General features: G+C 44.0%; 1 protein-coding gene across 2 annotated transcripts in view; it reads right to left on the minus strand.

The window, feature by feature from the left end:
• The window catches only part of GIPC2 (GIPC PDZ domain containing family member 2), a 107,973-nt gene that overhangs the window by 11,558 nt on the left and 84,090 nt on the right, over positions 1-12,325 (minus strand). For both annotated transcript variants that reach the window (XR_008846647.1, XM_056532614.1), the window contains exon 4: positions 2,801-2,910. Coding sequence is in view for 1 of the 2 variants with exons in the window: in XM_056532614.1 (XP_056388589.1) it covers positions 2,801-2,910 (110 nt within the window). In the remaining variant the exon portion in view is untranslated. The remainder of the gene's footprint in view (positions 1-2,800; positions 2,911-12,325) is intronic.

The following is a 12,325-nucleotide window of genomic DNA, read 5'->3' on the forward strand; positions in this document are numbered from 1 at the left end:
GCAGGGCAGGATATAGTGTACTAACATACAGTTCAGAAACTGGAATAAAGATAAACAGCAGATAAGAATAAATGAACAAGACTAGATATGGAACAAGTATACAGCAGAAACCAAGAAATGCAGGGGATGAACAGATGAACTGAATGTAAAACACTAAACAGGTCAGAAAACATTGAACACTGTTCACACTGGACACTGAACAAATAACAAACTAGACTCCCCACTCCAAGCATGGAGGGACAACAATACTAACTCCAAATAGACTTCTAGCCAGCGGACACACTCCACTGTGTGATCAGGATACTGACCTAGAAGGAAGCAGAAATATAATACACGGAACACTAGACTGAGAGCAAGATAAGCCTGAACAGACTCCACAAAACCAAACTCCACAACATGGAGGAATACAGGTCAGGCTACAAAACAGGAAAATACAAAACCAAACTCCACAACATGGAGGAATATGGGTCATGACTTTAAACAGGAATACTAAATACAAAGCTGGGGTACAAGCAAGACACAGTGTGAACACAGACTAAGATAACAATTTTAAAGAAGAATGGACATACATAATCCTAAAAACCAAGCAGACTAAAATCTACCATAACAGAAATATAACCATTGTTAAAACGCATAAAAAAACTTAACAAAGGTAAAACTAATAACCAGCCACCAGAGCACCAGCAGAGCTCGGGTTATAAAGCCACACCCAAGCTGTCATAGGCTGATAGCATTACCTCTCCCAACCCTGGGAAGAATTAGCACAGAAACTTCTCAGACATAAAAACTAGTGTCTGAACAGACCCCAAGACAAAAAATACAAAAAAACACATTACAACAACAGTATTTAAAAATCACCTTGCTCACTCATACATCTTGGGTAAAACAGTAAATAGTAGACAGGAAGGAAAGGGAAGAGGAGGGTGCAGCTGCAGCCTTTTACAATATTTCAGTGAAACAGCATGCTGTGAGAGGGGAGAAGGAGCAGCAGCGCAGCAGTTCTCTTATATCACACTACTGGGGGAACAAATGAATAATAAAAGCAAACAGGTAATGAAGATTTAGTAGAAAGGCTGGTACTATGTTTTGTACAATAGGTAATGTTAGTCTGCAGGTCTCTTGCTGGATGTGAAGTTGTTTACACCGTATAGCTCAGAGTGAACATCCTGAGGGGCACAATTCACCGTACAGACTGTGCCAGTGGATTATCTCTCGTATCTGAAGTAGCAGAGGACATTTCATCTCTTACATGTACTGAACACACTGACCTAGATAGCCAGCACCAGCTCACAACTGTGCTGCCCAAGTGATGGTGCATGTGTAGAATGTTCCATACACTATAAAATGTCTCGTAATCTGGTGCATCAAAGATATGGTCATGCTGGATTATCAGAATTTCATTGTGATAGATAAACCAAGCCTCCCGGCAGTGCTCCTGTAGTGTGTCCCTGTCATTTACAGAGGTATTCCTATGTCAAGTTCAGATATCCATTCAGATAGATGGGTAGATAGATAGATAGATAGATAGATACAAGTAAAGTCCAGCTGCACTCCCAGGATAAGGTGCTATATTGACCCATGAAAACACGACGTTTCAATGGCATCACGCCATCTTAGATGGCGTGATGCCATCGAAACGGTGTGTTTTCATGGGTCAATAAAGCACCTTATATTTGCACCTTATCCTGAGAATGCTGCTGGACTTTTTTTGGATCTGTATACAGTCTGCAACTGGGACTTTCACCCTGCTGGCATCCCGTACCCTGCTACGAATTTGCTTGGGTTGTGCTGCCTTCTACATATGATTTTAGATAGATAATACATAGATTCACATCCTGGAGATCAGTGTATATATATTCAAATCCTGGAGATCAGTGTATATAGATTCACACACTGGAGATCAGTGTATATAGATTCACATCCTGGAGATCAGTGTATATAGATTCACATCCTGGAGATCAGTGTATATAGTATCACATCCTGGAGATCAGTGTATATAGTATCACATCCTGGAGGTCAGTGTATATAGATTCACATCCTGGAGATCAGTGTATATAGATTCACATCCTGGAGATCAGTGTATATAGATTCACATCCTGGAGATCAGTGCATATAGATTCACATCCTGGAGATCAGTGTATATAGATTCACATCCTGGAGATCAGTATATATAGATTCACATCCTGGAGATCAGTGTATATAGATTCACATCCTGGAGATCAGTGTATATAGTATCACATCCTGAAGATCAGTGTATATAGATTCACATCCTGGAGATCAGTGTCTATAGATTCACATCCTCGAGATCAGTGTATATAGATTCACATCCTGGAGATCAGTATATATACATTCACATCCTGGAGATCAGTTTATCTAGATTCACATCCATGAGACCAGTGTATATAGATTCACATCCTGGAGATCAGTGTATATAGATTCACATCCTGGAGATCAGTATATATACATTCACATCCTGGAGATCAGTATATATACATTCACATCCTGGAGATCAGTGTATATAGTATCACATCCTGGAGATCAGTATATATAGATTCACATCCTGGAGATCAGTGTATATAGTAACACATCCTGGAGATCAGTGTATTTAGTAACACATCCTGGAGATCAGTGTATATAGTATCACATCCTGGAGATCAGTGTATATATATTCACATCCCGGAGATCAGTGTATATAGTATCACATCCTGGAGATCAGTTTATCTAGATTCACATCCTGGAGATCAGTTTATCTAGATTCACACCCTGGAGATTTGCGGAGAGTCACAGAGACAAAACTCACCATTTCTTCCACTGTGGCAGGACCCTTAGATCTCAGCCGGAGGGTCTCTCGTCCGGTGGAAATTTTTCCTTCTGTTGTTTTCCCTCCTCTTGATCTTGGCTCAATCATTTCTGGAAAAAGAGAGGGTATGAAAATTATTTTACAAGTTCTGAACACGCTAAACACTGGACTGATGGAATTTAGCAGAGGTGTAGTTGGGAGTTGTGGCATGTGACCTGAGGACTGGGTGCCAGGTGGGGCACTAATATGCAGTTGTAACTTGTCCCAGGTGAATAGGCTCGACCGATATCGATTTTTTTAGGGCCGATACCGATAATCTGTGGACTTTAAGGCCGATAGCCGATAACTTATACCGACATTCCGGTATAAGTTATCGGCTATTTCAGCACCGCTGCCACCACCCGCTTCTCTCTCCCTGCCTGTCCTGGGGTCCTCCTGAGTCCAACCACTGCCGCTGCCCCCCCACCCCCGCCTATCCTCTGGCCAGAGACCGCCGCCACCCGCTTCTCTCCCCCTGCCAGTCTTTAGTCCAACCACCGCCGCTGCCCCATTGCCTCTTCCATCCCTGGTTTTATAATTACCTGTTCCCAGGGCCCGGGGTCCGCGCTACTTCTGGCTCCCGCGGCGTCCTGAGCTGTCACTGTGCGCACTGACGGTGACGTCGCGTTGAGGACGTCACTTATCATTGCGCAGCGCACAGCGTAACGCAGGACTCCGCAGGAGCCAGAAGTAGCGTGGACCCCGGGCCCCGGGAACAGGTAATTATAAAACTGGGGATGGGGGAGGCAATGGGGCAGCGGCGGCGGCAGTCTCTGGCCAGGACGGTGCGGTGGCGGTGCGTGGGGGGGGGGGGAGTGGTGCGGGGGGCAGGGCATTATATCGGCCGAATCGTCAATCGGTCGATCACTACAATTTACCCTAAAATTATAATGAGAATCCCTGATCTCTTTTTGTAAAGTAGTAAGTAGTCATCATTTAATCCGTGTCCTACAGTGCCATTGATGTAATGTTTCGGGTTAGGGGCAGGCGTCTCATTCACAGTGTATACCCACCCTTACTTGCCCATCAGATGTAATCATTACTGTAGCACCATTGTAGTTCTACCTGTGACCACAGGAGGCAGCAGTCTTCACCAATCCCAGTGATCTATACATTGTATGTTACACTAGGGGAGGATTCATATATACTTTTCGATACACATGGGGCAAATTTTTCTATAACCATGCCAGTAGGCAGGCGGAATGAACCGGAAACTCAGTATGAGTCAATGCCCATTATAATGACAGGTTCTTGGCGCCATAACCCAGATCAGGTTAATGAATGCTGTCAGCTCTACCCAGGATGTGCCGGCGCCAAATATACTGTACTAGAAACCACGTAGGCCGTGAGACTGCAGGTGTGCGGCTTTATCTATTCCCGTAGAGTGGCGACTTACAGGAAGTCAATCTGATGGAGTTGATTGTATTTGTGCTGACTGTATAAAGAAACGCAGAACATGCCGTAAGGATTAAATATTGGGAAATTTCCAACCTTTGCAAATAACTATAAGAAATATGTCTGGGACGTAGCAAAAAAAAAAAAAAAAAAAAAAAAAAGAAGAAGAAGCCCAAATATAAAAAACAAGTAAAGATCATGACGAAGATTGGAAAAGATAAGAAGATGGCTTTCCACAGCTGGGGGTTTGTTACAAGTGTATCTAGACTAGGCAGAGCACTGGGCATTAAAGGGGTACTCCGCTGCTCAGCGTTTGGAACAACATGTTCCGAACGTTTAGAGCCGGTATCGGGAGCTAGTGATGTCATAGCCAAGCCCCCTCATGATGTCCCGCCCGCGCCCCCTCAATGCAAGTCTATGGGAGGGGGCGTGACGTTGTCACCTCTGTCCTCTGTCCGTGTCAGGAACTGTCCAAAGCAGGAACAAATCCCCATAGTAAACCTATCCTGCTCTGGACAGTTCCTGACATTGGCAGAGGTGGCAGCAGAAAGCACTGCGGTCAGACTGGAGAGAACTACACAACTTCCTCTGGAGCATACAGCAGCTAATAAATACTGGAAGGGTTAAGATTTTTATCTAGAAGTAAGTTAAAAATCTGTATAACTTTCTGGCACCAGTTGATTTGAAAACATTTTTTTTTCCTCCAGAGTACCCCTCTGGTACTCTGGAGTACCAAAACATGAATATTCCTGGGGTCTCAAGAGGACTAGTTTATTTATTAAAAAAATAAATGTAAATATATATAGGAAACAATTACGCATTTTGGAGGTAGCATCCACCTTCCTCAGGTTCAAATTAAACGCAAAATGCGTTATTGTTTCCTGTATTGATAAAACAGGATAGTCCCCTTGGGACTTAAGGAATGTCCATGTTTTTTCCTGCACATTCAACTGGGACACAGCAGCATCTGGCTTCCAAGGGTTGTCTTTCTTCTCATTTCCACAGTGCTCCAAAACAGGTTGGGTTGCCCCATCCTGTGGCCTCTGGACTCAGCAGCTACCTCCCTACCTTAGACCCCTTGCACAGGGAGTGATAGGCTAATTCTGCAAATATACAGAAAACAATTACCTGTTTTGAGGGTAGCATCCCCCTTCATCAGGGTGACACAACCTGATGAAGGGGGATGCTACCCCCCGAAACACGTAATTGTTTCCTGTACCTCCCTACCTTAGACTCCTTGCACAGGGAGTGATAGGCTCATTCTGCAAATATACAGGAAAAAATTACAGGTTTTGGGGGTAGCATCCCCCCTTCGTCAGGGTTCACAACCTGATGAAGGGGATGCTACCCCTGAAACACGCAATTGTTTCCTGTTTCCTGTAGGGATATTATACCCCTTGGGTAATACATAAGACATCTGCCATTTGTCTTAATTTTTCTCTGCATAATAAGTTTGTTAAAATGGTGGCATATCACCAGGCTATGCCATAACTTTATAATTTATGGGGGTCTGACCGCTTGGACCACCAGTGATCCTAAGCATTGATTATGTGCCACCAACTGTGCAGGGAGCTAAGATAAAAAAAAAAAAGTTGAGCTGCAATACCACACATAAACTGTTGACAGGAGTGGCGCTGTTTTTGGAAGAAAGCAGTCATGTCTTTCTAATCTCTAAAGTGTTGGCTCCCAACCAAGGTGCCTCCGGCTGTTGCAAAACTACAACTCCTAGCAAGCTGGGAGTTGTAGTTTTGCAACATAAGACCCCATCAAAGGAAAATGCAATGTTCTCAAGCTCCACTGGGGGGCGCTTAATGCAGAACAATAGTCAATACAGGAAACCTGAGCTATAACTGGAATAAAGACAACATATGTATTATATAATACTATTAATATGGCCCCGGGAGGTGCAGAACAAATACATGTCCAAGTCTTTTAAAGGTTTCCACAGAACAGGGCCCCGAAGGCCTCTAAGGAAGCGGGCAGCGGGCCCCTGGCAGACAGGTTCTAGTTGTTGTGAAAACCACCCATGACGAATAAAGTAACCGTATCCTGCCCGGCAGTCACCGCATAACCTGTTCCATATCAGGAGGCAACCACGTTTTGCTATTAGTTACTACAAATATCACCATAAGTCTGAGGTCAAGATTGTCAAACTTCTGTTACCCCTAAAGTGTCAGATTCGTCAGCCTAAAGGGGTTTTCAGTGTTATTTCTGTGTTATGACATCACTGTGTATATTATGTCTGTACTGTGACATCACTGTGTGTATTATCACTATACTGTGACATCACTGTGTGTATTATCTCTGTACTGTGACATCACTGTGTATATTATGTCTGTACTGTGACATCACTGTGTGTATTATCACTATACTGTGACATCACTGTGTGTATTATCTCTGTACTGTGACATCACTGTGTATATTATCTCTGTACTGTGACATCACTGTGTGTATTATCCCTGTACTGTGACATCACTGTGTATTATCTCTGTACTGTGACATCACTGTGTATTATCCCTGTATTGTGACATCACTGTGTATTATCCCTGTACTGTGACATCACTGTGTGTATTATCCCTGTACTGTGACATCACTGTGTATTATCCCTGTACTGTGACATCACTGTGTATTACCTCTGTACTGTGACATCAATGTGTGTATTATCCCTGTCACAGTACAGAGATAATACACAGTGATGTCACAGTACAGGGATAATACACACAGTGATGTCACAGTACAGGGATAATACACAGTGATGTCACAGTACAGAGATACTGTGACATCACAGTACAGGGATAATACACAGTGATGTCACAGTACAGAGATACTGTGACATCACTGTGTATCTTATCCCTGTACTGTGACATCACTGTGTAGTATCCCTGTACTGTGACATCACTGTGTGTATTATCCCTGTACTGTGACATCACTGTGTGTATTATCCCTGTACTGTGACATCACTGTGTGTATTATCCCTGTACTGTGACATCACTGTGTGTATTATCCCTGTACTGTGACATCACTGTGTGTATTATCCCTGTACTGTGACATCACTGTGCATATTATCCCTGTACTGTGACATCACCGTGTATTATCCCTGTATTGTGACATCACTGTGTATATTATCCCTGTATTGTGACATAACTGTGTATTATCCCTGTACTGTGACATCACTGTGCATATTATCCCTGTACTGTGACATCACCGTGTATTATCCCTGTATTGTGACATCACTGTGTATATTATCCCTGTATTGTGACATAACTGTGTATTATCCCTGTACTGTGACATCACTGTGTATATTATCCCTGTACTGTGACATCACTGTGTGTATTATCCCTGTACTGTGACATCACTGTGTGTATTATCCCTGTACTGTGACATCACTGTGTGTATTATCTCTGTACTGTGACATCACTGTGTGTATTATCTCTGTACTGTGACATCACTGTGTGTATTATCCCTGTACTGTGACATCACTGTGTGTATTATCCCTGTACTGTGACATCACTGTGTGTATTATCCCTGTACTGTGACATCACTGTGTATTATCCCTGTACTGTGACATCACTGTGTATATTATCCCTGTACTGTGACATCACTGTGTGTATTATCCCTGTACTGTGACATCACTGTGTGTATTATCCCTGTACTGTGACATCACTGTGTGTATTATCTCTGTACTGTGACATCACTGTGTGTATTATCCCTGTACTGTGACATCACTGTGTATATTATCCCTGTACTGTGACATCACTGTATATATTATCCCTGTACTGTGACATCACTGTGTATAATCCCTGTATTGTGACATCACTGTGTATATTATCCCTGTATTGCGACATCACTGTGTATTATCCCTGTACTGTGACATCACTGTGTGTATTATCCCTGTACTGTGACATCACTGTGTATATTATCCCTGTATTGTGACATCACTGTGTATTATCCCTGTACTGTGACATCACTGTGTATATTATCCCTGTACTGTGACATCACTGTGTGTATTATCCCTGTACTGTGACATCACTGTGTGTATTATCCCTGTACTGTGACATCAATGTGTGTATTATCCCTGTACTGTGACATCACTGTGTATTATCCCTGTACTGTGACATCACTGTGTGTATTATCCCTGTACTGTGACATCACTGTGTGTATTATCCCTGTACTGTGACATCACTGTGTATTATCCCTGTACTGTGACATCACTGTGTATATTATCCCTGTATTGTGACATCACTGTGTATTATCCCTGTACTGTGACATCACTGTGTATATTATCCCTGTACTGTGACATCACTGTGTATATTATCCCTGTACTGTGACATCACTGTGTATATTATCCCTGTACTGTGACATCACTGTGTATATTATCCCTGTACTGTGACATCACTATGTACCCCTGGTGCGGTGCCGTTTGGCATCCATTGATGCCGTGGCGCTGTGTCTGTGGGGTGGTGCGGCCCAGGGACTGGTTTGAGTGGCATCGGGGCTGCTCGGCCAATTGGGTCGTTCCCCAACTGTGGGCACTTGTGTTGCGGCGGTGGTGGTCGCCACTCAGTGCTGCGCCATTTTATGCTAGGGGCGTCAGGTACCCGCTACATACAGGTGGCCACGACGTGGCTAGTGGACTTGCACTTCATGATCATAAAGTACAATAACGACCTGTTAGTTTTAATAAATGTTGCCGAGAAGCATTAGATCAGTGGTCTTCAAACTGTGGCCCTCCAGATGTTGCAAAACTACAACTCCCAGCATGCCCGGACAGCCAACGGCTGTCCGGGCATGCTGGGAGTTGTAGTTTTGCAACATCTGGAGGGCCACAGTTTGAAGACCGCTGCATTAAATCAAGGTGCATGTTGTGGATGGGATCATGGTGCCGTGGGGCCCCATTCCATGATTTGCTATGGGGCCTCATGGTTATTATTCCCCCCCCCCCTTTCCCCCGATGTATGGTATGGTCCACAAAGGGTCAGGATATGATTTTCTAGGACTGCATTATGTTGGTGTAGGACTGCAGTCTGATGTGTCCCGGTGACATTGCTGCCATTGTATATACAGGTACTAATTGAATATACATACTGCAGGAGAGGGGGCTGCTGCCTCCATGTACTGTGTAAATGCCAACTCTGATGTAATTAAACAGGAATCTGATGCAGCAAATAAGGAATGAAGAACATTAGTGTAAGCGGAATGTTACATCGCTCCCTTGTCACTGGATCCTATTTATCAAAACATGCCCTTTATGTTCCTTGTTAAGTTTCTAAATCAGACAAAATCCCGTCTATTATACGCGGAGCCGGCGCTAATTGGCAGCTAAATGTTATTCCGTGCTGCGCAAAACCAGGAAAGCCAAATATTTACTGCAAGGTTATAGCGCCACCTAGTGCTCAATGTGGGAAATGGCAGTCCCAAAAAATATATGTCTTTTTTATTTTTATTAAATTTTTTTTTACTACAACTTCTGCAGAGATATATTGTAGTTGTCGAGGACGAAGAAAAGTGGATGATAATGAATGGTGAGACGACCAAGGTGTCAGGTGATTGTAACCCTGCGCGCACAAGTACTGTTTTAGCATACGCTGTATGGACGCAGTGAAACATGTGTTTTATGTTCCTTCTCGATTATTGATGTCAGTGGATGCATCACATAAGTGGTCACTACCCTGTCAGCAAACTGAGTGTAACTACGTCATAAAAGTGAATATAAGAAACGTTGTCATATTTCATAATAATAGTTGTGTGAACAGGGACCTCACTGCACTGTGATACGTAATGTACGAAGTAAGGAGCTCGGTTATTCTGCTAGGCCAGCCGTTCTAAGGGCATTTTGTTTTCTCATTCTCATCCGGATATATAGTTGTTATACACCTCCCCTCCAGCTCTATCTGTATACTGCTGCTATCTATGGGATCAGGATATATAGTAGTTATCCCCATAACTAGATGGCCTCCATGTTGGAAAATGCAGTCCAATGTACATCCTGTTCAATGTATGCAATCCTTGAACAACAGTTTGAGGGTGCATATTGTTGTGCGAGATGTGTGCTAGTTGTCCGTTTGGAAGCCCAGATCCTGCATCTAGAGGGGCGACTGGCAACAATGAGAAGCATTAACAACATGGAGAGGAGTCTCCTGCTCACTGAGCAGGCACTCTCGGGAATAGAGGTGGGGGAGGACAGTGGGACGGAGTTGCAGGACAGTCAGGCAGTTAGCTGGGTTACAGTTAGAAAGAGGGGTAGGGGAAAAAGTGTCAGGGAGGCTAGTCCTGAACTGGCACACCCCAACAAGTTTGCCCGCTTGGCAGATGAGGGGGATGCCATTACAGAGCTAGCAGAACTGCAGCAGGATACCGCCTCTGACCGCCAGGGGGGTGTCTGCTCCAGTAAGGAGGGAGGGAGGAGTACAGGGCAGGCCAGACAGGTACTAGTGGTGGGGGACTCAATTATTAGGGGGACAGACAGGGCAATCTGTCACAAAGACCGGGATTGCCGAACAGTGTGTTGTCTACCTGGCGCACGAGTTCGGCACATCGCGGATCGGGTTGACAGGTTGTTGGGTGGGGCTGGAGAGGACCCAGCAGTCATGGTACATATTGGCACCAATGACAAAGTAAGAGGTAGGTGGAGTGTCCTTAAAAATGATTTCAGGGACTTAGGCCGCAAGCTTAAGGCAAGGACCTCCAAGGTAGTCTTTTCTGAAATACTACCAGTACCACGAGCCGCACCAGAGAGGCAGCGGGAGATCAGGGAGGTAAACAAGTGGCTCAGAAGCTGGTGTAGGAAGGAAGGGTTTGGGTTCATGGAGAACTGGGCTGACTTCGCTGTCGGTTACCGGCTCTACCGTAGGGACGGGCTGCACCTCAATGGGGAGGGTGCAGCTTTGCTTGGGGAGAAGATGGCTAGAAGGGTGGAGGAGTGTTTAAACTAGGGACTTGGGGGGAGGGAACCTACAGCAAAGAGGGGGAAGATAGTGTAGATAGAGAGGTGGGAATTATAAATGTACCTGGGGGTGGAGCGGAGGGAGGGGTTAGAATAGTTAATAGGATTAGGCTTCATAGGAAAATAAAACTTACACCCTTGAATCCCATTAACCCCAATAACATAAAGGATGGAAATGTAAAGTGTATGTTCACAAATGCCAGAAGCCTAGCAAATAAAATGGGGGAGCTTGAGGCCTTGATACTGGAGGAACATATTGATATAGTTGGGGTCACTGAGACATGGCTGGACTCCTCGCATGACTGGGCCGTTAATCTGCAGGGTTTACATTGTTTCGCAAGGATAGAATGAACAGAAAAGGTGGTGGAGTCTGTCTGTATGTAAGAAGTGGTATGAAAGTCAGTGTGAACGATGCCATAGTGTGTGATGATTCTGAGGATGTGGAATCATTGTGGGTAGAATTACAAAAGGAGGGAAATACTGAAAAAATAGTATTTGGTGTAATCTACAGACCCCCTAATATCACTGAAGAGATAGAAGTTCGGCTGCATAAACAAATAGAGAGGGCCGCCCGGGCAGGTACAGTGGTAATAATGGGAGATTTTAACTATCCAGATATAGATTGGGGTCCGGGGTGGGCTAAAACTACAAAGGGGCGACAATTCCTAAATTTATTGCAGGATAATTTTATGAGCCAGTTTGTGGAGGACCCAACAAGAAGTGATGCCTTGTTGGATCTGATCATTTCCAACAACGCAGAGCTGGTTGGTAATGTAACTGTGCGGGGAAACCTTGGTAATAGCGACCACAATATAGTTACTTTTCACTTAAAATGTAGAAAACAAAGACAGGCGGGGAAGGCAAAAACATATAACTTTAAAAAGGCAAATTTCCCTGGGCTGAGAGCTGCACTACAGGACATAGACTGGGGGGAGGTGTTCTCAAATACTGATACAGAAGGTAAATGGGACATCTTTAAATCAACTCTAAATAACTATACAGCTAAATATATACCAAAGGGGAACAAATATAAACGATTAAAACTAAATCCTACATGGCTGACACATGATGTTAAAAGAGCAATAAACAACAAAAAAATAGCCTTCAAAAAATACAAATCTGATGGGTCAGCTATAACATTTAAACAG

This window comes from Hyla sarda, chromosome 7, assembly GCF_029499605.1.
Source record: "Hyla sarda isolate aHylSar1 chromosome 7, aHylSar1.hap1, whole genome shotgun sequence".
In the NCBI taxonomy this organism is placed as follows: domain Eukaryota; kingdom Metazoa; phylum Chordata; class Amphibia; order Anura; family Hylidae; genus Hyla; species Hyla sarda.